We start from the raw sequence: 26,993 nt of genomic DNA, 5'->3' as shown, positions 1-26,993 counted from the left end.
TATATTTTTTTCTAAACAAAAGATAGATATATTTTTACCAAATTCTAGTAGTAAAATTAAGAAAATAGCAGAAATTATATATGATATAATTATAGAAACACATATTTGAAATGAAAAATTAAAATAAACTTTACTGTTAATAATAAATAAGCATTTCCTATGTGAATTGTAATTAATGATCCAGATATCGAACATTGACGTAACAAAAACACTAAAAGAAAACACTAAACAGAAATAATTTATAATTAAATTAACCAAGAAAGTATTTAAATTGTTACATTTATCTAAAAATACAATTATAGTTTTAACATCTAATATTTGTTTTTAAAATATTAGATATTTATTTTGCATCCATTTTCCTATTTTTTTCGGTTAATTTATTAAATAAAAAAAACTCATATAAGATTTAAAATACTTGTTATAAAATTAACATTATTACTTGGATTAAAAATTCGAAAAAGTACNGATTTATTTGTTTTTTTGTATACGTCCTGTTTAGATCATAACGTAGAGCTTCCTATTTGTAAGACAGAAAAATAACCATCGGTAAATTATTACAGTTCTAACTATAATTCTGTTTTAGCGAATGTATTTGAAAAAAATATATTCTGTTAAATTTGATAATTATGTAACAAAGACGTATGGATTCACCAACATTTATTTGCATTTAAACACAATGTTTCTGATTTTCCTAGAAACATTCTATTTAAATCCAAATCGATTTTTTAAATTAACAGCGGTTAACAATAAATTTAGATAATTTCAGTCTCTGTATCAACTATTAGCATTCTTTACAATTAATTGATTTTTAATAAATATCCTGATGCACATAAGGAAAATTGAACTTATCGATTATATTATGTGATTATAACGCAGCATTACTTCCTATGAATTCTCTGTAAGTTATATTTAGCAGAAATTTTGATTGTTTTTTCTTTAAAATGTAATATAATATAGAGATTTTATCATTTCGATTGAATAAATCTTATTCTTTTGACTAAATAAAATTTTATTGTTACAAAACAAATTAAGATATTTTAAAATTATTTTTTCAGATTCTAAATTAGATTAACTTATATATTCTATGATTATGAAAATTTTAATTCATATATTACTATAAATTAATTACATAAAACGACTAAATTTTAGATAAACTGCACTTTGATATTTAAATAGTGGTACAATTAAATTAATATCTCGATTTAGCTTCATTTGTTTGTCTTTAAAATTGACACAGTAAATCTAATGTGACGCTAAACAGAAGTTTCGCAAACAATAAACTTTATACTGTATATAGTAAGGTGCAATTATATATTGTGACATCGTCACAATACCGGGATGCAATTTTTAATTTATTTAATTTAAAATATATACTCTCCACCCCAAATCAGTAGTGTCTTGCTCCTATACATCATACTTTTCCGTTAGTAATGGAGTCGTGCCAGCATCTATGTAACCCCTTTCAGGGAAAACTATACAGGAACTTCCGATGCAAATCGGAAGTTCCTATACAGTTAATCGAGGACCTCCTGTCCCTAAACGTTCTATATCTTCTTGACTTTCATGTATCTAACTCCGTTCTCGGGATTAAGAAAGGAACAGTGGAAATTTATAGATCTACAATTTTTTCAAATTTCAGCCCAATAAGTGAAGAAGAATTAATCTTTGCTAATGGCTTAATTGAAAATGTCTTTAATTAAGACAACAGGATGGGTGAGGCGATAAAGACGTTAGCCTACTGCTCTGTGGCTTGAATCGAACGAACCCTGAAATTTCCCGGGGGTAGTCTAATGGGTTTGATTAAAAAAGACCCTCTTAGTGTTCACAGGAGGGAATGTGTCAAAAGTGAAAATATATAGCCTACCGTATATACCTTTAATTAAATTTTTAAACATGAACAGCTTTATTTCTTATAAAAAATATAATCGATTTATACTATATTAAAAGACCAGTATGATTTATCTATTATTACAATGTAGTTCCTCATTTACATAAACTAAATTTAATTTAGCATATTAATGCAAAATTAATTAACTTAAATTATCTATAAAAATTCAATTAATAAAGTATAGTAAATCTTTCAGAACAGTGCTTTCGTACGATGAATGTTATCGGTACGCTACATTCAGTTCTTATTTACGATGTATTTAAAATATATTATAACTTAACAGTTATTTAACTTTTTTTTAAAGGGCATACGATTGGCTTAATAACGATCTTAAATTAGCATAAGTGGCTTATGATTCGGTTGCATCATCAAATCCGATTAATTGACAAATAGCATCACGTGGTATCGAGTTACCATAACAACACGGCGAACAAAAAGAACGAACAAAAGTAAAATGAAGTTGAGAAAAGAACCTTTTCTCCTGGATAATACCTGAAAAAGGTACGAATAATTGTAACAATAACCCTAATTTGAATAAGCGTTAATGATTTTAAGTACAGATTTATTTTGTTTCGGTCACTTAAAATTTCTAATTTGAAAATCGAAAGAGGGTTTTTATGATTTATATTAANAAAATTTTATTTCTCTTGCACTCAATATTTTTTGTACTTTATAATTTGTAAAAGTTCTTAATTATAAAACTCAATAGATTTTTTCTAACTTTGCTATCAAAAACAACAAACATGTGTTAAAAATAGAATAAATAATAATAGTAATTGCTGATTTATTAATATAAAAATTATATTTTGGTACATAAATTACACATAGACACTTATTATAAATCAGTTCTGATCTCAAATAAGGTATTAAATTGATTTAAATAAAATCTTTTTAAAATTATTTTTCTGATTAAAAAAAAATCACAAATTAAGATACTATTATAAATATTAATATAGTATTAAGCAATTAAAATATATAAAAGTAAATTTATCTTAATTTAATGATTATAAAATTCAGATAAATTTATTACATAAGATAACGAAGTCACTGTAAATAATGAAATAAAAAAAAAAAACGTTGAAGTGTGTAAGGTTGTTTGTTCTGAAAAATAATATTAATGTTTTGAACGCATTAAAAGTAAGCCACACTAAGTCTACATAGAACTGCATTATATTGGTTTTCTAATGTATGTCATGATTTCGTGTCACGCATTTGACCAAGAATTGGAGATAGATATTTTCTTTCAACTTTTTGTAACAGCGTAAACGATTGTCAATACTTCTAATCAATTAAGAGATTATCTGTCCAATATTATTTAGACAAATTAAAGAATCAGACATCAGTTTTTGTAGGAATAATATCACCAGACAATACATTTTAAATAATTTTCTGTGGAACAGAATTTTATAAAAGTTATCAAATTTATTTTCATTCAGTAGATATATATAAAGGCAGTACAAAGATACTAATTTTATAATATTTTCATAAGTAAATAAAAGAATTCGTTTCCTGTAACTCATCCAATTATTTCATATTATTCCGAATTAATAGTTATTGCAGCTTATTTATTTGATAAGATACAATAACAAATAAATGTAAGGATATTTCCAAGCTGGAATAATATAATTATTAAAACATTATTAAATTATTTACAATAGATAAATTCTGAATTATTTAATTTAATCATCATAAATATTTGAATATGATTTTAAATATAAAAGAGATTACTCTTATTAACTCTTCTACACATGTATTATACATTATTTGCGAAATTTATCAATAAGAAATCCATGGTATTAGTAAGATGCAAATGAAAATCATTTTAGAAATCTGGAAGAAATAAAATATCTGAGAATTTCTGGTGAAATTTAAGGAGAAAATTTGAAATTTATGGATTCATTAAATTAAGCAATACTTTTTGATAATAGTTATAAGCTAATTGATTAGTAGCACTGACTTATTCATAATGTAAAAAGAAGACGAGAATTTTTAATATTAGTTACTCTATTTATAGAATGAAATTGGCCTAATTGGCCTAAGAAATATTAAGTACAGTCTAACCTCTTTCTGAAACAAATATTTACATATTCATGTTTATTCGCTTTAATTCTTACATATATTGTTAAACAAACAAAATAATAAAAATCGTTAATTTTCTATCGTTTTTAGTTAATTGAGTTTAATCTTATTAAATCCTTATTACTTTCTAGATTAATTGAATTAAAAACATACCTTATAAGTAGATACTATTCAATCATATACTTTTCCATTAGGTTAAATTATGATCAGTCTTTAATATAATCTTATATGCTTCACTAAAAAAGACTACATTCAAATTGTCAGTACATAAGTAGTCCTGGTTGATCGTAGTCCTTTGATAGCAATTTAGTAAAAAAGAACGAATAAAATGATCACGCAAAGTAGCTGTTCGATCTAAGTGCGACACCTGTAGACGTTTGTTCCGTTCAGATCTTATCAAGAAGTCTTTGCTGTTGAGCTTACGTAAAATTTTTGCTCTAAATAAAAAGTTACACTTCTTATCTCCAATATAATATTCAGGTGAGGTATAATAATCGGATCGGATAAAATAAACATTTATGATTAATTTGTATTTTAAGACGTAACTGCGTGCTCGTTTAAGTTAAGAAAGATGATAAAAAAAGCAAAAAAATAATTTATAAAATTTTATTACAATTCGCTACATTTAAAAAATTCTAAATAATATCATTTTTTCTCTTTTCTTAAATAAATTCCCTTAAAAACATTAATTAAACAAAGAAATAATTTTTATTTTCATAAGAAAATTTTACTCTAGTGTCTTTTAATTCAATATATTATTATTATTATATCTTTTATATCGTAAATTCTATATAAATTAAAGAAACATTTTCTGAATATTGTTTTTTCTTTCCCCTTTGAAATTGATGATGTTACTTAAAGATATATGAGGCTATATAAAAGCTACAGTTTCAGTTTAAAATTATAGAAAGAAGTATATCATGAAAGAGAACAAGTATCTCAATGATATACTGAGAAATATCTTTCTCGGCGATTCTTACAAAATCCGATCTACTTGTAAAATAGAAAATATATTTCAAATTCTATTCAGATAAATTTCCTTTCTTATATTACATTTGTAATTGTCACATAAGGCTAAATTATATTTTATTACGGATTACATTTTCAGAATAATTTTTATTGCGATAGATCTCATAATAAACTACGTTTAAATTTTAAAAAAATTATTCGAGTATTAAACTTTTACTGAATAAAAAAATTCTAAATATTATTTTTTCATATCAAATATTAGTTATACAGCTAATAAATTATATATTATAAAGTTTAATGTTTAATTTATCTTATCTTCAATTTTTATTCTTTACTCAGGTAATTCTTAAATGAATCGAAACAAACATGATTCCTCATAAAATTTTAAACGGTTTTATTTGGAAAATAATCGAAAAAAGTTAGAATTATGTGGATGCCAAATATTGGATCATTTAAGTCGTTCAAGAAGTCAGAAGTCCCTGAGAAAGAGGAAGCGGAAGAAGAAACTTCAATTACAAATTCTCTTTTAACTACTTCAAATCAACAAAAAGAAGAAATGGGTGGCAATGTAGAATGTATTTCGAGACATTCTTCGAGAAGAAATAGTCTTTGTTCCGAAATAATTCGAATTGAACAACAAGCGGCGATTGAAGAAAAGAGAAATCAAACCGCATTTGCCAGAATTACTCAGCGCTTTCAGGTAAATTTTACAGACAGTATTATTTTTCTATGTTATTAAGGAAATTGTAAATAAACGTTTAAAGATTTAAAGCAAAGTTTTGACGCAGAATTTAAGCTTAAATGTTATATGCTTCGAGATAAATAAATATATATATATAATAAAACCAATTCAGTCTGTATATTATATAACGTTGATTGAGCGTTTTTTTAAATTCAAAATGTGTCAGTTCCAAAATGATTGATTCTTAATATCAGTTTTCAAAGAAATACCATAAAATCAATATTTAACATTTTTATCAATCTAATATGTATTAACTTATGATAATTTTATTTAATAGAAATATATTTACTTTTTTAAAATTATCTTTTAGTATAATCTTAACAAATTTTTATTCTTCAAACATTAAAAATTAATATTAAATTTAAGCTATTTTACAGTATTTTGATCGTTTTCTATTTATTTACTTAATTATTCATTTCATTCAGAAGGGCTTAATACTTAAAATAAAATATTAATATGCTATTTTTTACATTTTAATAAATGAATTTGTGTTGTAAAAGAAAACTATTAAGTATGAAATTCAACTTACAAACTGGAATTATCAACATTAAATATTAATTACAATATTTCTATATCAGTATTCATTTCACTTGAAAGAAATTTTTTAAATACCATGACAAATAATTATATAGTTATCAATTGGCACTGAATAATTAGATCCTTTATTAGAGATTAATAATTTAATTTATATGTGCGTACATTATTCTTGCTTCATGTTTTGACCAATAAAATTTTGATATTTCATGAAATAATAAAATAAATCAAAATTTTATTTCTCTTGCACTCAATATTTTTTGTACTTTATAATTTGTAAAAGTTCTTAATTATAAAACTCAATAGATTTTTTCTAACTTTGCTATCAAAAACAACAAACATGTGTTAAAAATAGAATAAATAATAATAGTAATTGCTGATTTATTAATATAAAAATTATATTTTGGTACATAAATTACACATAGACACTTATTATAAATCAGTTCTGATCTCAAATAAGGTATTAAATTGATTTAAATAAAATCTTTTTAAAATTATTTTTCTGATTAAAAAAAAATCACAAATTAAGATACTATTATAAATATTAATATAGTATTAAGCAATTAAAATATATAAAAGTAAATTTATCTTAATTTAATGATTATAAAATTCAGATAAATTTATTACATAAGATAACGAAGTCACTGTAAATAATGAAATAAAAAAAAAACGTTGAAGTGTGTAAGGTTGTTTGTTCTGAAAAATAATATTAATGTTTTGAACGCATTAAAAGTAAGCCACACTAAGTCTACATAGAACTGCATTATATTGGTTTTCTAATGTATGTCATGATTTCGTGTCACGCATTTGACCAAGAATTGGAGATAGATATTTTCTTTCAACTTTTTGTAACAGCGTAAACGATTGTCAATACTTCTAATCAATTAAGAGATTATCTGTCCAATATTATTTAGACAAATTAAAGAATCAGACATCAGTTTTTGTAGGAATAATATCACCAGACAATACATTTTAAATAATTTTCTGTGGAACAGAATTTTATAAAAGTTATCAAATTTATTTTCATTCAGTAGATATATATAAAGGCAGTACAAAGATACTAATTTTATAATATTTTCATAAGTAAATAAAAGAATTCGTTTCCTGTAACTCATCCAATTATTTCATATTATTCCGAATTAATAGTTATTGCAGCTTATTTATTTGATAAGATACAATAACAAATAAATGTAAGGATATTTCCAAGCTGGAATAATATAATTATTAAAACATTATTAAATTATTTACAATAGATAAATTCTGAATTATTTAATTTAATCATCATAAATATTTGAATATGATTTTAAATATAAAAGAGATTACTCTTATTAACTCTTCTACACATGTATTATACATTATTTGCGAAATTTATCAATAAGAAATCCATGGTATTAGTAAGATGCAAATGAAAATCATTTTAGAAATCTGGAAGAAATAAAATATCTGAGAATTTCTGGTGAAATTTAAGGAGAAAATTTGAAATTTATGGATTCATTAAATTAAGCAATACTTTTTGATAATAGTTATAAGCTAATTGATTAGTAGCACTGACTTATTCATAATGTAAAAAGAAGACGAGAATTTTTAATATTAGTTACTCTATTTATAGAATGAAATTGGCCTAATTGGCCTAAGAAATATTAAGTACAGTCTAACCTCTTTCTGAAACAAATATTTACATATTCATGTTTATTCGCTTTAATTCTTACATATATTGTTAAACAAACAAAATAATAAAAATCGTTAATTTTCTATTGTTTTTAGTTAATTGAGTTTAATCTTATTAAATCCTTATTACTTTCTAGATTAATTTTTCATTACATATACAGTATAAATCTCCTTTATGAACTTCGTAAACTTTCCATATGAATAAATGTCAAATTTATATTTGAAAAGATGGAATAATTTGAAATTATTTAAAATAATAATTCATATTATTAATAAAAAAAGAAATAATAGAAAAAGTATATATATAAGTATAGGTACAGTACAGTACATACATACATATAAATATTAACATATTATGAAGTTTATAATGAATCAAAATATAGAATAATTTCAATATTTCGTACATCATTTGTTTCTAGTAGGCTTATTTATGATGTTTAAAACTTTATTGTATTACCTATATTAATTTAATATTTTAAGCTATCGAATCATTGATGAATTACTTTACTATGAAAAAATATAGCTTAATTATAAACATTTCTAACAGAGAAATTCAGTGTCATATAAAATCTATACACAATAATTTTCTTTATATATCATACAAATTATTTTAATAAAAGTTCTTGTGGTCTATACCATAAATAAATAAACACACACATATATATTATATGCAGTTACATTGATAAATAAATGTATTTATCATTTTTTTTCAACTGATATTTATTTCTTAAAGTATAAAGAAATGACGCACAACAAAAGTTGAATTATATAATCTATTATTTTTATGACATAATATTCTATTAAATGAAAGTATCAAAGTAAATTTGTAAATTTGTTTTGCGATTAAGTCATAAAGAAAGTTCTTAACAAAATAAAAAATATAGGTCGGGCAGAGTAAATTGGGTCGACCATGAACATATTGATCTTCCCTGACGTTCGTTGACTTGAAGATGAATGATTAATAATCGAAACCATTGTATATCAGTATCGGATGTCATTTCTTTTAAGCATGAATTTGGTATTTCAAGGTTAACAGATAGGCCAATTCCGTTATAAAAATGATCAAACTTTAACTTGATCCATATTCTGTATCAAGGCCAGATTAGATCAATTTGTATTTTTCTTTCGTTTATTTGTTAAAGTCAATCAAAACAAAATTTATATTTCAACAGTTTTCACTTGGAAAACTATAGATGAATTGTATAAAGTGTAATTTAAAAAAATTATTTAAATTTAAAAGTTATATGTAAGAAAGTATTTGTAATTTATAGATTATGGAAGTACATGATAACTCAAAGTTACAATAAAGAAATATTTTAACAATTAAGAAAAATTTTACTGTTAATCTATAGTTTTTAACATTACAAATATTACTATTATCTACTGTTGATTATCGTATATCTTTATATATCCTAGTATTACACAAATAATCAGTCAGTTTTTTAAGTGCTTACTAAGTGCTGAAAAGTATATATAAAAAAAAGAAATGAAATAAATAATAATATTGTATTTTTTTAGTTCATTTATTTGTTTATATTTTCATCACGTTTGTCGTTCATTTTATATTATTTTGTTGTTAGTAGCACAACATATTTAAAAAATTAAGTCTGTATTTAGATATGAAATATGAAGCTTGTTTCATACAAAAAAAACATTAGACAATTAAACTTTATTTATGTATTTTAAATCAAAACATTAAAATGCGAAAAATGTTTACTAATTAAATTTAATACGTCGAATTTTCTTTTAATACAGAATTTATTGCTATTCAAATTTAAAACTAGATAAATAATTATAATTAATATTAATGTATAAGTCAATGTGTAAATAACAAGATAAAGTACAGGATTAGTTAAATATTTTCTTTCTATGCTAAGTGTATTTCTTTCTCTCTAATTATATTGACAGCAAATAAAATAGCTAACTTATATTAAAGATTGTATTAAATATCTTGCGTTATTTACATTGGATTATATTTATTTTTATAAATTTTATTTGTTTTAAAAAAAAGAGCAAATGTGGTTATTGTAAATCATGAGCATATAAAATATTTTTTTATTAAAATCACGAGTGGTTTTTTTATTGAATAGAAAGAATTTAGTTACTTTTTTTGTGAAATTATGATTCTTAATAATAAAATTTTCTGTTATAAAACAGTCATATTTATTACTTTGTGTGTTTTTAAAATTGATGTTTAATATTATTATATAACAAAATTAATTAATAGTTATTTTTATTTTATTAAATATTCATTCTTTCATTTCTTTAGGTTAATCAAATCTAGCGTTGAACGATATTCGTTATATTTCTAACACTTATTTTTTTTCTAAAATAATAATTGTGTTTTTTCTAAATATACTAGAATCTTCTCTTCACAAAAATATCGAAAATATCTTCAAAAATCGTTTTATAAATCCATACTTCCATGAAAAGCCATTCATGTTAAAGTGAAAAATATTTCTTTATAATCCATATTTTGAGAATGTGAATTCTAAGGTTATTTTTAAAATGATTTTCAGATTAATAGAGTTAATATTAATATATTATTAATGAGTTATTTAATTTGAATTGTCAAAACACAGTGATAATTGTCTTTAAATATTATTAAGCATTATTCTATTAAGTTGTCTATATATCTATGATTATTTATTTAAAGAAAATGTTTTTGTCTCATTATTAATATCATTTACATATAAGTTATATAGACTAAAGATTTTAAATTTATATATTATAAATTTAATTATGCGGTATACAGTACTATTATAAATTTAGTTATATTTGTAACAGTTTTAATTACATTTCAGTTAATTTTTGAGAAATAAATAAAAAAAAAATATACAGTTTCCTATTATGGCAGATAAAATTCTACAATTTTAAAATAATTTACTTCCTTCTGACATCCATATGAATTTTTTATGGATGTTAGCACACAATGTATCGCATTTTGGATAATTCCATTACTGTATATTTTATTATGGATAGATATATAATAGGCTACTTTTGTATATCATTGAAAAAATTTAAATACAGTATGATAATTATGAATAAAAATTTGACTTCAATGTAAAATTATTGATTTATTTATTACATACATTTATATATAATAAATGTCATATATGTAAATGTCATATTTATATTTTAAACTACTGTATAGCCTATTAATTGAAAACAGCAAAAAAATTATTTATTGTTTATTTAACTGCGTCTTCTAACAGATATATACCTCCTATAATTACTGTATATTATTATTATTATTTCGAGGTATACTATCTTATACACATATGAATTTTTATAATAAATTATATGTATTCACAGCAGACAATAAACTCTGTAATTATATATGCACATAGTAAAATGGTAATTTTGATGATACAGCCTATACTCGTAATTCAAGAGAGCATATTGTTTATCAGTGCTACGCGTATTGCATATCATTGTACTTAATAGTGGCGTTTCAAGTCAAGTATATCTGGAAAAATACATACAAGAAAATATCAATTAAACGACTTGTAGTTTAATTGATACTTTCTTGTATGTATTTTTTATGTATGTATGAAAGCAGCATATTCTAGCGAATATTTTGCTTTCTCTCTGTTTCTCAGTCAAATTGTTGCGGAAGCGAAATTCAATAGTTATATCTTATGCCTGAATAAATGAAGATAAGTCGGAGGCAGGATAGGATACCTTTGATGTCGATGAACAGAGAGTGCGTATCGAAAAGAGATATTACTTTTTGCTAAAGGTTTTATGTGCCACTTGAGTTTGTGAAGTTTTCGATTGCTCTGTTTGTAATTTTCCATATTCGGAATATACATATACGTAATAAGTAAAAAATATGTATACATATTTACTAATAACGATCATTTTTATTTCTTAATGATTTTGGATTACTCACTCATTTCTGTCATTCCTATAGGAAATCGAGAAAATATGTTTACATTATAAAATGTTATATTTAAATAAATTTTCATCAAGAAGAAAATTATTTTTTGTGTGAAGAATTTTAATAACTAAAGCAATTTTATTTGAGCTTTTGGAAGAATTTGAAAATGTTATACTCATCCATTCAAAGATTACAAAAAAGAAAGTTATCGATTATTACAAATATTTACCTATGTGCATTTCATAAATCGATGATTCTATATATTTAAAAGAATTATAAATTATTAATTTCATTTTAAGTTAAATTAAAAATTTCATCTAATTGGTAAAGATACTTGTGAATTTAAATAAGTCTGAGTAAATTTTCAATTTTAATAATTTTCTGAAATAATTAAATTCAGGCCCCTGCATTTTGGATTGGTTTAGTTTTGTTTCATTCGTATACGCAACGCAACACATGAGCGATGTGCCGAGGGGAATGCCTCCCGGAAAGACTATGGAAATTGGTCCTATTTAGATGTTACTAACTTAAAAAAAAAAAAACCTCTGTGTGGCCCGTTGACGATGAGCGAACCCACAAATGACTACCAGTGTTTAGTGGTTTTAACCACTCGGTCACTGATGGGCCACGCAAGTTGGAGGCGATGAACGGACTTAATTGGGAAATTCTGGATTATGTAGCCTATAGTCCAGATCTGTCATCGTGCGATTATTACCTGTTTAGCCCTTTGAAGGACGCTTTGGGAGACAGAAGATTCACTCAGAAAACTGAAGTCTTTCTGACTTCAGAGAGTTCGTCATGCTCTAATTCAGATACTAGCCAAAAGACTTCTATACTGTAGGCATGTCAAAGCGATGGGAAAAGTGTCAGCATGTGGCGGGGATATCTAGAAAAAGAAGCATAAACTGGCACTTTATAACACATACAGTTCCATCGGAATTTTAAAATTCCGGACAGAAGTTGAATCGCCTTTGTATATACACTCATTGAGAAAACAGTTACGCATCAAGAAGGTGCTGGAATTGAATAAAACTTCATTAGTGCTAACGTAAGTAAATTATTACAATTTGTAATAATTTTCTCATCGTTACGATGAGTAAATTATTACAAATTGTAAACATCGTAGCAAAGGGACAATTTCCTGTGCAACAATAGTAGGATTTAAAGCAATCTTTTATGGAATCTTCTCTTGTCTGAATATATGCAGACGTACAGATGCTACATGCTATTCTACAATAGATCTGTCCACAGATGTTTCAACTGCTGCTCCAAATCCCTCATACTTGTAGATACCCTAAATTGGCATCCAATCTAGTCCTACAAATGTTCTCTGGACGAATTCGTTACGTTGCCACACTTCCTTGGTCTATCCGATCTCCAAATCTGGTGACCGAATAGACCAACGAAGTTCGGCAACGTAACAGATATATTCCTGGGAAACTAGCTGTGTGCGACCGAGTATTATTCTGCTGGAATGTAACTGTTTATAGTCCTACCATAAAAGACAACAAACGAGGGCTCGGGATTTTCTGAATATACTGATGTGCCATCAATAACTTTTCGCCGCTACTAAGGGTAACCTACTGTCATCAAATGTACTAGTCAAAAGTAATGGCATAATTGAAGCGCCTATCAATGCTCACTTTAGTCAATATAGTATTTTTAATGTTTATTACCATAAATAGCAACTACACTTTTGATTTTTATTAATTAATGAGTTCATTTTCTAAAATTTGTGAAATATTAAATATATAATTCGCGAAGCATTAAAACAAGTTATACGTTTCATTTGTTGTCAGACATTCATATACAATGCCCACCAGTGGCAGAGTGGATAAAACCACTGAACACTAATAGAGGGGTTGTGGTTTTGCCAACGGGAATTTTCCGGGTTTTCTTCCCATTTGTAGCACTTATATAGGGGTCCGTTTCCCATAGAAAGTTCCCCTCGGCAGATTATCCATGTGCTGCGTTGACGTAACTAAATAAACTTAAACCCATTAATATATATATATAATGTATATAAGAACCTCCAATAACGGCACTTGAAAATGGTAGCCATTTTTTCAGGAACGTTTCTTTTTGAACAAAAACGCTTAAAATATTAACTCCAAACAACAGTCACTTCAACTGCTACGACAAAAAAATATCCTATACCACCTCCCTCAAAATGACGCCAGAAAATAATTTACTGTACAGAATTAGTCATTATCAATAGATTCTACTTTTGCAACTGACTTAACACGGGGATTCTTAAAACTCTTTCCGCTCTGAGGGCACTAAGAAGGCCTCTTTAACAAGACAATTATGGGTTCGGTCAGCTCTACAATGGGGCGGCCGGGTGATGCGAGATGGGGCTCGACATCCGGATCGATTCGGAATTGAATCCGGACCGGCCGAAAAATTCCTGAGGATTTATTTCACCAAAATGTTGCCGGAAAACTTAAGCAACTCATTGCTGGTTATTTAGGTTTGTCATTGGCCGTTATTTAGAGGTTTGATAGTGTATAAAATTATTTTTTTAGCAGAACGATTTAATATGTAAATATATAATTTCAGTTTATAACTAAATGGAGGAACAGAAAAAATAGAGATGAAGAACAACGTCCAGATTCTTTTCTTGAGAAATTTGCAAATATGGGACAAACAACAGAAAGACAAGATAATGATGCCAAAACTTCTTCTAGTTGTATGAGGTAAGAGTTAAAAGTAAATTTGAATTAAAATTTAAAAAAATATATCTGAAACCTTGTAATTGAACATAATTATGAAAAACCTTTTGAAAAATAATTTATACATTTTTCTTTATATACAGTAATATTTCATATTCCATTTATTATTAAATATTGAGTTATATTTTAAGAAAATAAGTTTAAATTGGAAAATTATATCTTTATTAAACATCATTCATAATTTGTATCTAAAATAAACGAACATTACTATGTATTCGATTATGCGACTTAAATATTCTGTTTCTTCAAGAAAGTAAATGAATAAATAATAGAAAATAAATATCTGGTCTCGATTTTCATCTATCTAATTCCGTTTTCGAGATTAAGGAAGGACAGACAGACAAACGATGGAATTTTTTCTTTCAAATTGCAGCCCTATAAGGACTGATTTGAACACAACACGCTTCCTTTAAATTATTATTACTTATGAAAATTTAAAAAAGTTCTATATAACTATCAAAACAATTTATGAAATATTTAATATTGATATTTCATAATATAATAGCTTTAGTGATGATTAATTGTTGACTTACAAATTCATTATTGTGTTTGCAAGGCTAATCATGTTCTTTATAAATATAAACGAGTTCTCATTTTGTTAATAGACTTTTATGATATTTAGATATTTCAAACGCCAGAAAACATAATGAATTAATAAATGAAATTATGTATAAGCTAATTATACACTTTATTTTAATAGAAATAGATCGTGATGGGTGGAACAACAAAATTTTTCTAGAAAGTGATAATTAATAATAAAATATGTTTGTATCAGATTAACATATATTAAAATAATAAGCAAGTAGAAAATATTAATTTACATTTAATATGTATGTCCACTAATTTGCTCTGTCTTTGTTTTGCAACCATATTTTTATAGTGTTTTGGTTGACACTCTGTATTGTCTTACTGAAAAATTGCAACATAAGCTATTAAATAGCTTACTGGTTGTATGAAATTGCAAACTACAATATTGCCTATTGCCAGATCCTTTCAACTATCATTGATATTATAATTAGTGTAGAGTGTGTGTGTGTGTGTGCGCGCGCGCGCGTATGTGGTAACAAAAGTCTCTTCCGACCAATTATTTCAAAAACTAATAGGGCAATTACTGTAGACTTGCCGATATATATTATGTCGGACATGTGCTATCCCACAATGAGAATATCCTCCCTTTACAACCCTTTCATCAGGCAGCCCTCCGCTCTGGGGACCCTGAATCGAATACTTACGGGTCGAAAAATCCCCAGGAATTTTTCGGGGGTGATCCGTCCGAATATGTAAGAACCCGTCTTCACTACCCGGCCGTCCCATTCTGGGTCTGGCCGAACCAATAGCATTTTAACCTTCGTCAGGTTATGAACCACATTGATGAAGTTAAAGCTTTCTAAGGGGTGATAAGGAGATAATAATTGTGGAAAATGAAAGAAGTGTTGCATTTGTCCATCAATAATGGACAAAGAAAACATGCCAGTAAGTGAAAGAAACTGATATGCAGAAACTGCACCATTAGGATACGTACAAATTGTGTACTATATGCATCATTCTGGATAACAAAAGTATGTTAACACGAATTAATCTTTTGTTCGTTACGCTGTAGACAACAACCTTCGACACTGAAGCCTGAACCTGAAGAGAGATTGAAAAACTATCAATCCGAAATGCATCGTTAAAATAGGCGAAATAAAGTGAACTATTTTAATCATGGTCTCTGTTTATTGCGCAAAATTAAGAAATACGTGATAAATACCACCAGTTTTACTATTAGAAAAAGAAATCTTTACTTATAACTTTTTATATTTTTAGTTATTATTGAATTGAAAAAAAGCTTAATTTTTATGGTAGTATTATATATATATAATGTATATAAGAACCTCCAATAACGGCACTTGAAAATGGTAGCCATTTTTTCAGGAACGTTTCTTTTTGAACAAAAACGCTTAAAATATTAACTCCAAACAACAGTCACTTCAACTGCTACGACAAAAAAATATCCTATACCACCTCCCTCAAAATGACGCCAGAAAATAATTTACTGTACAGAATTAGTCATTATCAATAGATTCTACTTTTGCAACTGACTTAACACGGGGATTCTTAAAACTCTTTCCGCTCTGAGGGCACTAAGAAGGCCTCTTTAACAAGACAATTATGGGTTCGGTCAGCTCTACAATGGGGCGGCCGGGTGATGCGAGATGGGGCTCGACATCCGGATCGATTCGGAATTGAATCCGGACCGGCCGAAAAATTCCTGAGGATTTATTTCACCAAAATGTTGCCGGAAAACTTAAGCAACTCATTGCTGGTTATTTAGGTTTGTCATTGGCCGTTATTTAGAGGTTTGATAGTGTATAAAATTATTTTTTTAGCAGAACGATTTAATATGTAAATATATAATTTCAGTTTATAACTAAATGGAGGAACAGAAAAAATAGAGATGAAGAACAACGTCCAGATTCTTTTCTTGAGAAATTTGCAAATATGGGACAAACAACAGAAAGACAAGATAATGATGCCAAAACTTCTTCTAGTTGTATGAGGTAAGAGTTAAAAGTAAATTTGAATTAAAATTTAAAAAAATATATCTGAAACCTTGTAATTGAACATAATTATGAAAAACCTTTTGAAAAATAATTTATACATTTTTCTTTATATACAGTAATATTTCATATTCCATTTATTATTAAATATTGAGTTATATTTTAAGAAAATAAGTTTAAATTGGAAAATTATATCTTTATTAAACATCATTCATAATTTGTATCTAAAATAAACGAACATTACTATGTATTCGATTATGCGACTTAAATATTCTGTTTCTTCAAGAAAGTAAATGAATAAATAATAGAAAATAAATATCTGGTCTCGATTTTCATCTATCTAATTCCGTTTTCGAGATTAAGGAAGGACAGACAGACAAACGATGGAATTTTTTCTTTCAAATTGCAGCCCTATAAGGACTGATTTGAACACAACACGCTTCCTTTAAATTATTATTACTTATGAAAATTTAAAAAAGTTCTATATAACTATCAAAACAATTTATGAAATATTTAATATTGATATTTCATAATATAATAGCTTTAGTGATGATTAATTGTTGACTTACAAATTCATTATTGTGTTTGCAAGGCTAATCATGTTCTTTATAAATATAAACGAGTTCTCATTTTGTTAATAGACTTTTATGATATTTAGATATTTCAAACGCCAGAAAACATAATGAATTAATAAATGAAATTATGTATAAGCTAATTATACACTTTATTTTAATAGAAATAGATCGTGATGGGTGGAACAACAAAATTTTTCTAGAAAGTGATAATTAATAATAAAATATGTTTGTATCAGATTAACATATATTAAAATAATAAGCAAGTAGAAAATATTAATTTACATTTAATATGTATGTCCACTAATTTGCTCTGTCTTTGTTTTGCAACCATATTTTTATAGTGTTTTGGTTGACACTCTGTATTGTCTTACTGAAAAATTGCAACATAAGCTATTAAATAGCTTACTGGTTGTATGAAATTGCAAACTACAATATTGCCTATTGCCAGATCCTTTCAACTATCATTGATATTATAATTAGTGTAGAGTGTGTGTGTGTGTGTGCGCGCGCGCGCGTATGTGGTAACAAAAGTCTCTTCCGACCAATTATTTCAAAAACTAATAGGGCAATTACTGTAGACTTGCCGATATATATTATGTCGGACATGTGCTATCCCACAATGAGAATATCCTCCCTTTACAACCCTTTCATCAGGCAGCCCTCCGCTCTGGGGACCCTGAATCGAATACTTACGGGTCGAAAAATCCCCAGGAATTTTTCGGGGGTGATCCGTCCGAATATGTAAGAACCCGTCTTCACTACCCGGCCGTCCCATTCTGGGTCTGGCCGAACCAATAGCATTTTAACCTTCGTCAGGTTATGAACCACATTGATGAAGTTAAAGCTTTCTAAGGGGTGATAAGGAGATAATAATTGTGGAAAATGAAAGAAGTGTTGCATTTGTCCATCAATAATGGACAAAGAAAACATGCCAGTAAGTGAAAGAAACTGATATGCAGAAACTGCACCATTAGGATACGTACAAATTGTGTACTATATGCATCATTCTGGATAACAAAAGTATGTTAACACGAATTAATCTTTTGTTCGTTACGCTGTAGACAACAACCTTCGACACTGAAGCCTGAACCTGAAGAGAGATTGAAAAACTATCAATCCGAAATGCATCGTTAAAATAGGCGAAATAAAGTGAACTATTTTAATCATGGTCTCTGTTTATTGCGCAAAATTAAGAAATACGTGATAAATACCACCAGTTTTACTATTAGAAAAAGAAATCTTTACTTATAACTTTTTATATTTTTAGTTATTATTGAATTGAAAAAAAGCTTAATTTTTATGGTAGTGATGAGTTTAAAAAAATTGTAATGGTTGATGACGAATAACATCTTCATTAAGTCTTACGTCTCTCGACATATGACACATGACAACCCTCTGTCACTCAACCTCTTTAATATTAAGGAACTATAATGCTATTAATAAGGAGCATCAATGCGCCGTATACACAAGCTATCATGCCAATTTCGTTTTTTATAGACGCCAACACACACATACACAAAATATTTTTTCATTTTTAGGGGGAAAATTTTTTGGGTTCAGGAGTTCTCAAAACGTAGAGATTTGCAAAAAAAAGAAAACTTTGAGGGTCAAATTTGACACGATTCCAATGCTTTCCCTTGTTATGTATACATAACATCTGGGAAAGTAAAGTTAAGAATGTTTAGAAATGCATTTAACATATTGCTACAGAATATTTTGTCCTGTTTAGAAACGTTTAAATAAAGAGTTAACATTATCATTTTATTCTATTGCTTCCTCACCTAGATGTTGTTGCTTTTATTTCGACACGTTGTTGTTTTGTAAACTCGACGAGTGTATATGTAAATCTAACATATTATATATAGTTGGATTAAAGTTTAAAAAATTATATAAAATTTACATGAACTGCATAAGAATTTTTTTAAGTTGAAATGAAAATTACTTATGTAAGACAGTAAAAAAATAACAGATATCACATGATGCAATCATTTGATTTCTCGATTTAGTGTTAACATTTTTGAATATTTATTTGGCTCTGCTTGAACATATTGAACATATAACAATAACATAAACCAACCTTTTATTTTTATTATTACAAAATAAACAAAACTTTAATACAACTTTTATTACGTTAACAATGTAAGCATTTACAAAACACCTTCAAAATAAGTATCTTTTTCGGTTGCGTACTTCTACTAACGTTCGTGCCACTTATTCAAATAGTTTTACAATCCATTCTGCGACTTCCTAAAGTGTAATCGTCGCACCATTTTTTTTAAAAAATGTGAAATGCTTAGTGTATTACGAGTTTATTCCGACGATAAACCCGTTAACAAAGAGTAGTACTACAGCGACCGACCATCTCGAGCACCTCTGTGACACAGTAAGACAAAATCGGCATCATATCTGGCAACAAGAAATCTGGATTTATTACAATATTCTGGTGCATGGTGTTTTCCCACTTAGTGAATCTTTGGAAAAACACGAGTTTTTTTCAAATATTCACTAAGTTTACCTGTATTTCCGCAGTCTTCTTAGTCATTAAACTGCGTCCCTGCTGATTTGTCAAGTTTTAATAAAAATAAAAACTATACTGAAGATTACAGATTCAAATCACAGAAGTGAAAAGTACTGTGAAAATTGCAGTCAACGAGGTAACACAGAATGGACAGAAACACTATTTTAATAAATGCTACGAACGTTGGCAGAAATATGTAGCTGTAAATATTTATTGGAATGCAATTTGAAAAAAATTGTAGACCTATAAATTTCCATTGTCGTTTAGCTATCTTTTTGTTGTCTGTTCGTCCGTCCTTAATCTCGAGAACGGAGTTAGATAGATGAACATTTACGAAATTTTTAGGAGTAGGAAGCCCCAATTAACTGTATACGAACTTCCGCTTTAAACTGGAAGTCACATTATTTCAGTTCAAAAATTTACTCCTGAAAGGAGTTAGATAGATGACCTCTATTGCTAGCAGATAGACTCTATTGCTAGCAGGAAAAGTATGATGTACAGGGGCAAGGCACTACTAATTTGAGGTGGAGAGCATATATCTTAAATTAAATAAATTAAAAATTGCAGCCCTGCATTGTGTGACGATGTCACAATAAATAATTGCTCGTTTTTAAGTCTGTAAATACAATATTGTATTATTAATGTAATAAAGGTTAGCTAAAAGTAAATGAAACTTTTAATGTACTACTTAAATATGTCCTTTCGTTTCTATGTAAAACTTCAATTGTAAATATGGTTCTTTAAAATAATAACAACTCGTTAAAAAGGCTTTCAGTTAAATTGAGATAGATTAAATTACAATAAATATTTACTGTAATGTAATCTTTCATCTTTTAATAATTATGTTGCTGTAATCTGTAATGTTTTGAAAGGATGCTGGACATTTAGCACTTAGTTATATATATATTTGTATATATAAAAATAAGTTTACATATGATATTATTAAGAATTAAATTGTAAAAATAATACTAACTTAATCTCTATATTGCATGATCTGAAGTTCTAGAAACAATTATATAAAGTGTAGGAAATGACGAATGACTTATTTTTGAAAAGAGAAAGCGATTCAAAGAAAGCATTATGCAATCATTCGAACGGATTGAAGAGTCCAATTGTAAAGACTTATTACAAGAAATGTGAGAAAAAGAAGATGCGTGATCTGTTAACATACGATCTTTTTATAGTTTTTCATCACGCAATAGGATCGTTAACTTGTCTTGAAATAACTACATTCATGATTTTGAAATATAAAAAGGAAGAAATCATAAAATGTAAAAAACTGAAGCAAAAACTAATTTCGTCATTTAAAAAATAGACTCTAGATTTAATAAATAAGAATTGTCACTAACAATAATTATTGTGACAGTAGAGTTTCAATGTCTAATTTAAATAGGTGTAAAGCCTTAATTTTACATAAAATATGATCATGTCGCAGGAATTGCTACAGATTTACTAAAATATACTGTAACTATTCATACTGTTCTTCATAACAGTAGACAAAATGAAAAAGCAAAATATTAGAGATTTAATACATCATCCAGCTGGGTTCATTAAGCACTGTTTCTCATACGAATGTTACAATATGTGGCATGTCAGAAATTAAATTTTGATTAGCTAGAAAAGAACAGGAAGTCGCTTTTTTGAACTGTTATTGCAATAAAAAATATATAATTACAGCTGTTTTTCAACATATTCAGATATTCGTCATAGCGTCAGATAAGCTTATCCAAACTAATAGGGCTTATGCCCTGGGGACCCAGTGTCAAGGACCCACAAAAATTGAATTATTATCATAAATTTTTAATACTTTTTCACTATAATATACAGTAAGACCCCGCTTAATGCTGGGGATGCGTTCTTAGACGACAAAGCGCTAAACGAAACAGCGTTAAACGAGGTCATTTTAACACAAAGTAAATAAGGAAAGGGGAGCACGCAACCAAATATAAACAGATGTTACTTTAAGTTATTTTTATATTAATTTGCATGATGTTATATTTTTTCCAAAATTGCACTAAACAGATTTAAGGAAACTACAGCGCTACAAAGAATTGACATTTGTGCGAATTAATTCGTGTTTGGGAATAATACTAAACAATGAAATGTGGCGATAATTTGAATCAGTTTTTTTTTGGCTTCGAGCAAACTGCGTTATATCGAATCAGCGTTAAACGAGACAGCGTTAAGCGGAGTTTTATTGTATTTCATGTATGTAATGGGCTTAAACATAGTCCATATTTACATCAAATAACGCTTCTGCCTATTGTTTAGTGCTAGAGATAGACTTATTATTCTTATTATAACTTTCAGCATGCCCAAAAATTTTAGTCAGGATTCACCCATGGCTGAAAGATTGCCGACCCCTGGTATATATCATAATAATTTGGTTAAATTGTCTCACTGAGTAGAATTATCCCAAAGTTATGACAAAGTTCTTATTTCATTTTGTACTTATTATAATTTTTACAAAAATACAGGAAATTCAGTTATAGATTTTTATAAAAATNAAATTTCAGACCAAAAACAAGAAACATGGGATAACCATAAAGTCTGAATTGTAGGAAATTCTGTATTAATTTACCGCATTCATTACAGTTTTGCACAGTGTACTGAACATTTGCTAATGAGAGAACAACACGTTGAAAATGAAATGTAATATTTATGCATCTGTCTACGTTCCCAGACTTCATAGAAACTCCATAATACTAAGAATTACAAAATATTCATTTAAAAATTAAACAGACAAGCTTTATAACTCTTCTTTTATCATGAAATAAGAATAATTTATTATGTATTAAAATCGAATAGATAACTTATAATATTTGAAAAAAGACATTTTTTTAGAAAGTTATGTAAATTCACTAACAAATCTTATGTTGCAGATAAATTTTGCACCATTTTTTCAACCTTGTTAATGTAATTTTTTCCCTCTAAAATATTCCTAGTAAGATAATTAGCCAAAAAAATTCCGTCAGAATCAATATATGCCGTAACACCTGATCATAAAAACGACAAATAAAAATGAAAATTAAAACTTCTAATATATTTAATCATAACGAGAGATTAATTGTTAATGTTAATTAGCATTTTAATCGATAAACAAGCTGGTTTTCGCTTAGACTGCTCGGCATTAGATCGTTTATTTACATTAACAATTTTGATTGATGAAGCCTTGTCAGATAATATGCAAATTTACGCCTTCTTTTAAAGACATTAATGATATATTCGATTGTAAAATAGAATCGATTTACTAATAAAAAGTGATTACTTTACAATTTTAATTATACAGTAGAACCTCGATTATCCGGACTAATTGGGGATGAAGGTAGTCCGGATAAGGAAAAATCCGGATAATCGAAACAAATACTTTAATTTGTCATTTAATGATAATACAACACGTTTTCTTCTTTGGTTGGCAGTTAGTCTTGGAAGTGAGAGGTCACGCTTTTGTGCACTTCTCGTTTTTGGGGGCTTTTTAGTGGTTTAACGCTGTTTGGTGAGTGTTTCTTATATATGATTTTGTTCATTAAGTTATTCTGAGCATTTCGTTGGTTATTTGATTAATTTCTGTTAATTATTCGCGAAGCTACTAGAGTTTAAATCTATTAGCTCTAAACAAAGGCAGCTAAGCCTAGTTAGGCTTAGGGATCTAGTGTTAGACACGTGTTTTATAACTTTTTAGCTTTAAGCGGGTTATCAATAGTAATATATCGTTCGATCCAGCTTGTTACGTAGATTAACGTGCCGTTTGAAATTTTGAAATCTGTTCAGTAGTTTCATTTGTGTTTCACTCTCAGTAAAACTATTTCTTGGTCTAGTTATCACTTTGTAAAAATTTTTCACCTTGACTTTCTATTTGTCTTGGGGTGCTTTATTATTGAGTTTAAGCAAATCTTTTGGGCTGTTTTTGTACGAGTTTCTGCTCAAAATGTCTTCAGACGAAACAAAGGATATCCTGGAAGTAGAAGAAGACGAAGGAGATAAAGTAAAAGAATACAGAAGCAGCATAAAAGAAATACAGAGATGCATTAATCAAAGCAGAAACATAAATAAAGTTTTAAAAAAGAGTGCTCTAACACACATCGATTGTGTGTCCGAGCTGTTTGAAGACTTATTGCTGCTCTATCACGAGGAAAGGGATAGAACCATTAAACTTGAAGAAGAGTTGAAAGCACTTAAAAGCATGACTATACAACCCGAACCTAAGAAAAAACTATATGCAGAGATTTTGAACAAACCGATACATAAGACGACAGAAACAGACATAATGGTGTTTCCAAAGGAATCAGAGATAAAACCAACCGAAATGGATGAAGAATTAAAGAAGACAATTGATATTAAAGAAATAAAAGTAGGTGTCAAGGATATGAGACAAATAAGAAATGGAGTTATACTGAGATGCAGCTCCAAGGAGGGAGCAGAGAGATTAAAATCTGAAATAAATAATTCTAACAAATTCGAGGCAAAGGCTCCCAGAAAACAAAATCCAAGGATTACAATAAATAAAATACCCTTGAGCTGGAAAAACACAGATGTCAAAAAGAACTTGATGATATATAACACGGAGCTGCAAGATGACAACTTCAGACCACTCTTTCCCATCAACAAAGACGAGCACACTGAATTGTGTGCTTGGGTGATGGAACTAATGCCATCTTGTCGCAGGAAGTTAAAGGACAATGGAGACATAATTTCAATAGGTTGGAACAGCTCAAAGATAAGAGACTTTTATAACTTCAAGCGCTGTAACAAGTGCTTTCAATATGGACATCTTGGAAAGAAATGTAACGCCGGGGTTCACTGTCCTGACTGCTCAAAAGCGGGTCATACTTCACGTGAATGTGAGTGTGAGTTACACGAATTAAAATGCATCAACTGCGAGAAATATAACAAATCATGCCGAAGAGAGCAAGATAAAGTAAATACCAATCATGGAGCCAGAAATCGCAAGTGTCCTGTCTTTAAATACCAGTGCGAGGTAGCTAAAGCAAGAGTATGCGAGTATTAAAGAAAAACACAATTAAATTCATACAAATCAACTTAGATAGAGGATCTAGAGCTACGGACCACCTGGTAAAATATATCACAGAAAACAGTACAGATATAGCAATAATTCAAGAACCATACCATACAGATCAGATCAAGGGCTTTCCCCAGCGATTCAAAGTATACACAAAGAATCAATACACAGCCATTGTTGTTTGCAACCCTGAACTTCGGGCTACTTTAATAGAAGAGCTCAGCAATGAGATAATGACCACAGTTTATTTGGAAATTAATAATTTGAAACTATTAATAAACTCCACTTACTTCCAACCAAGTGGCAATGTTAACGAGCAGATTCCAAACATAAAATATCTTATAACAAAAGCAAACTACCCACTACTAATAGGAATAGACTCAAACTGCAGATCTGCAGCCTGGTGGAACAGGGTGGAAAACGGCCGTGGCATAGCACTTCTCGAATTCATACTGAACAACACCATCACACTACAAAACACTAAAGGCCCACCTACTTTCTATAACCACCAGGGTTCTAGTCATATCGACCTCACACTAACCACTGGGAACATAGGCCAGCATATTACAGATTGGTCAACACTACTAACAGAAACACTATCAGGACACAGATATATTACATTTAGTCTTCTCATAGGAAAACAACTTCAAAGGAACACAGCAATAACTAAAAAATATAATATACACAAGGCAAATTGGGATAACTTTAACTTGGATTACAATAATGAAGCACAAAGCATTAGACATAATTTACAACTAGACCTACCTATTAACGAAATAGTCGAGGAATACACAAAGAAAATCATACATTGCTGTGATAAAAATATCCCTACATACACCAAACATAAACAGTCAGTTCCCTGGTGGACTAGCGAACTAACCCTACAGAGGAGACTATTAAATAACGCGAGACGAAGATACCAACGCTGCAAACAACAATCCCAACGAGAGACACTAAGACATGAATACACCCAGCTAAGGAACAAGTATCAGAAATTGATTAAACAATCCAAAGCACACTCTTGGAAAGAATTCTGTACTGATGTAGGAAATCAGAACCCGTGGGGCAAAGTATATAAATTCCTAAAATACCAAAGCAATATCAACCAACAAACTGTATTATTAAAAGATAAATATGGAAATAAATGCATGACTAGCGAAGATGAAGCAAAAGCAATACTTGACTACTTCTATCCCAAGGATGAGCAAAACACAGACAATAGCAACCATAGCTCAATTCGTCTCTGCATTAATCAACCATATCTCGGGGATAATGACACCCTGTTTCAGATACACGAGGTCCAAAACGTAATAAAAACACTTCAAAACAAAAAGGCACCTGGGCACGATGGGATTCTTCCGGAGATAGTAAGGCACATATTCCAAATAACTCCCGATATCTTGCACAATATCTACAATAGCTGTCTACAACAAGCTATCTTTCCAAATACCTGGAAGATGGCAATATGCAAATTAATTCCAAAACCTGGCATCCAAATCCTCAGTGAACCCAAAAACTACAGGCCAATCAGTCTCTTACCAGTTATGGGAAAAATTTTGGAAAAATTACTAATAAACAGAATTAATTATCACCTTCACAAAAATAACATACTTAATAGAAAACAATTTGGTTTTACCCCACAAAGCAGTACTGTAGACGCCCTATCTGCAGTTACCAAAATAATTAAAAATAGTCAAGATAACAAAGATTACTGTTTAGTAATATCCCTTGATATCTCTGCGGCGTTTGATCGTGCCTGGATTCCCAAGATACTTCACACATTACGTAGATATAACTGCCCAAAACATTTATATGATCTGACAGTCAATTACTTTAAAAACAGAT

At 28.2% G+C, this 26,993-nt stretch overlaps 2 protein-coding genes across 2 annotated transcripts in view; both read left to right on the top strand.

Annotated features, from left to right (window-relative positions):
• Window positions 1-2,321: 2,321 nt before the first annotated feature.
• On the top strand, window positions 2,322-16,168 carry LOC111642541. The gene is made up of 4 exons (XM_023388889.1): window positions 2,322-2,389; window positions 5,276-5,636; window positions 14,323-14,459; window positions 16,096-16,168. Exons 2-4 carry the CDS (start codon window positions 5,364-5,366, stop codon window positions 16,166-16,168), a joined length of 483 nt encoding a protein of 160 aa, XP_023244657.1. The 5' UTR covers window positions 2,322-2,389; window positions 5,276-5,363.
• Window positions 16,169-16,939: 771 nt separating this feature from the next.
• Window positions 16,940-26,993, top strand: part of LOC111642540 (cyclic nucleotide-gated channel cone photoreceptor subunit alpha-like) — a 29,473-nt gene continuing 19,419 nt past the window's right edge. The window contains exon 1 of the mRNA XM_023388888.1: window positions 16,940-17,035. Coding sequence (XP_023244656.1) covers window positions 16,977-17,035 — 59 coding nt within the window. The 5' untranslated portion in view covers window positions 16,940-16,976. The remainder of the gene's footprint in view (window positions 17,036-26,993) is intronic.

Source organism: Centruroides sculpturatus, unplaced genomic scaffold (assembly GCF_000671375.1).
Source record: "Centruroides sculpturatus isolate CEXI.00-Female unplaced genomic scaffold, Cexi_2.0 scaffold1639, whole genome shotgun sequence".
NCBI classification, from domain to species: domain Eukaryota; kingdom Metazoa; phylum Arthropoda; class Arachnida; order Scorpiones; family Buthidae; genus Centruroides; species Centruroides sculpturatus.
Note: the sequence above shows the minus strand (reverse complement) of the source record. Positions and strands in the feature narration are given on the sequence as shown.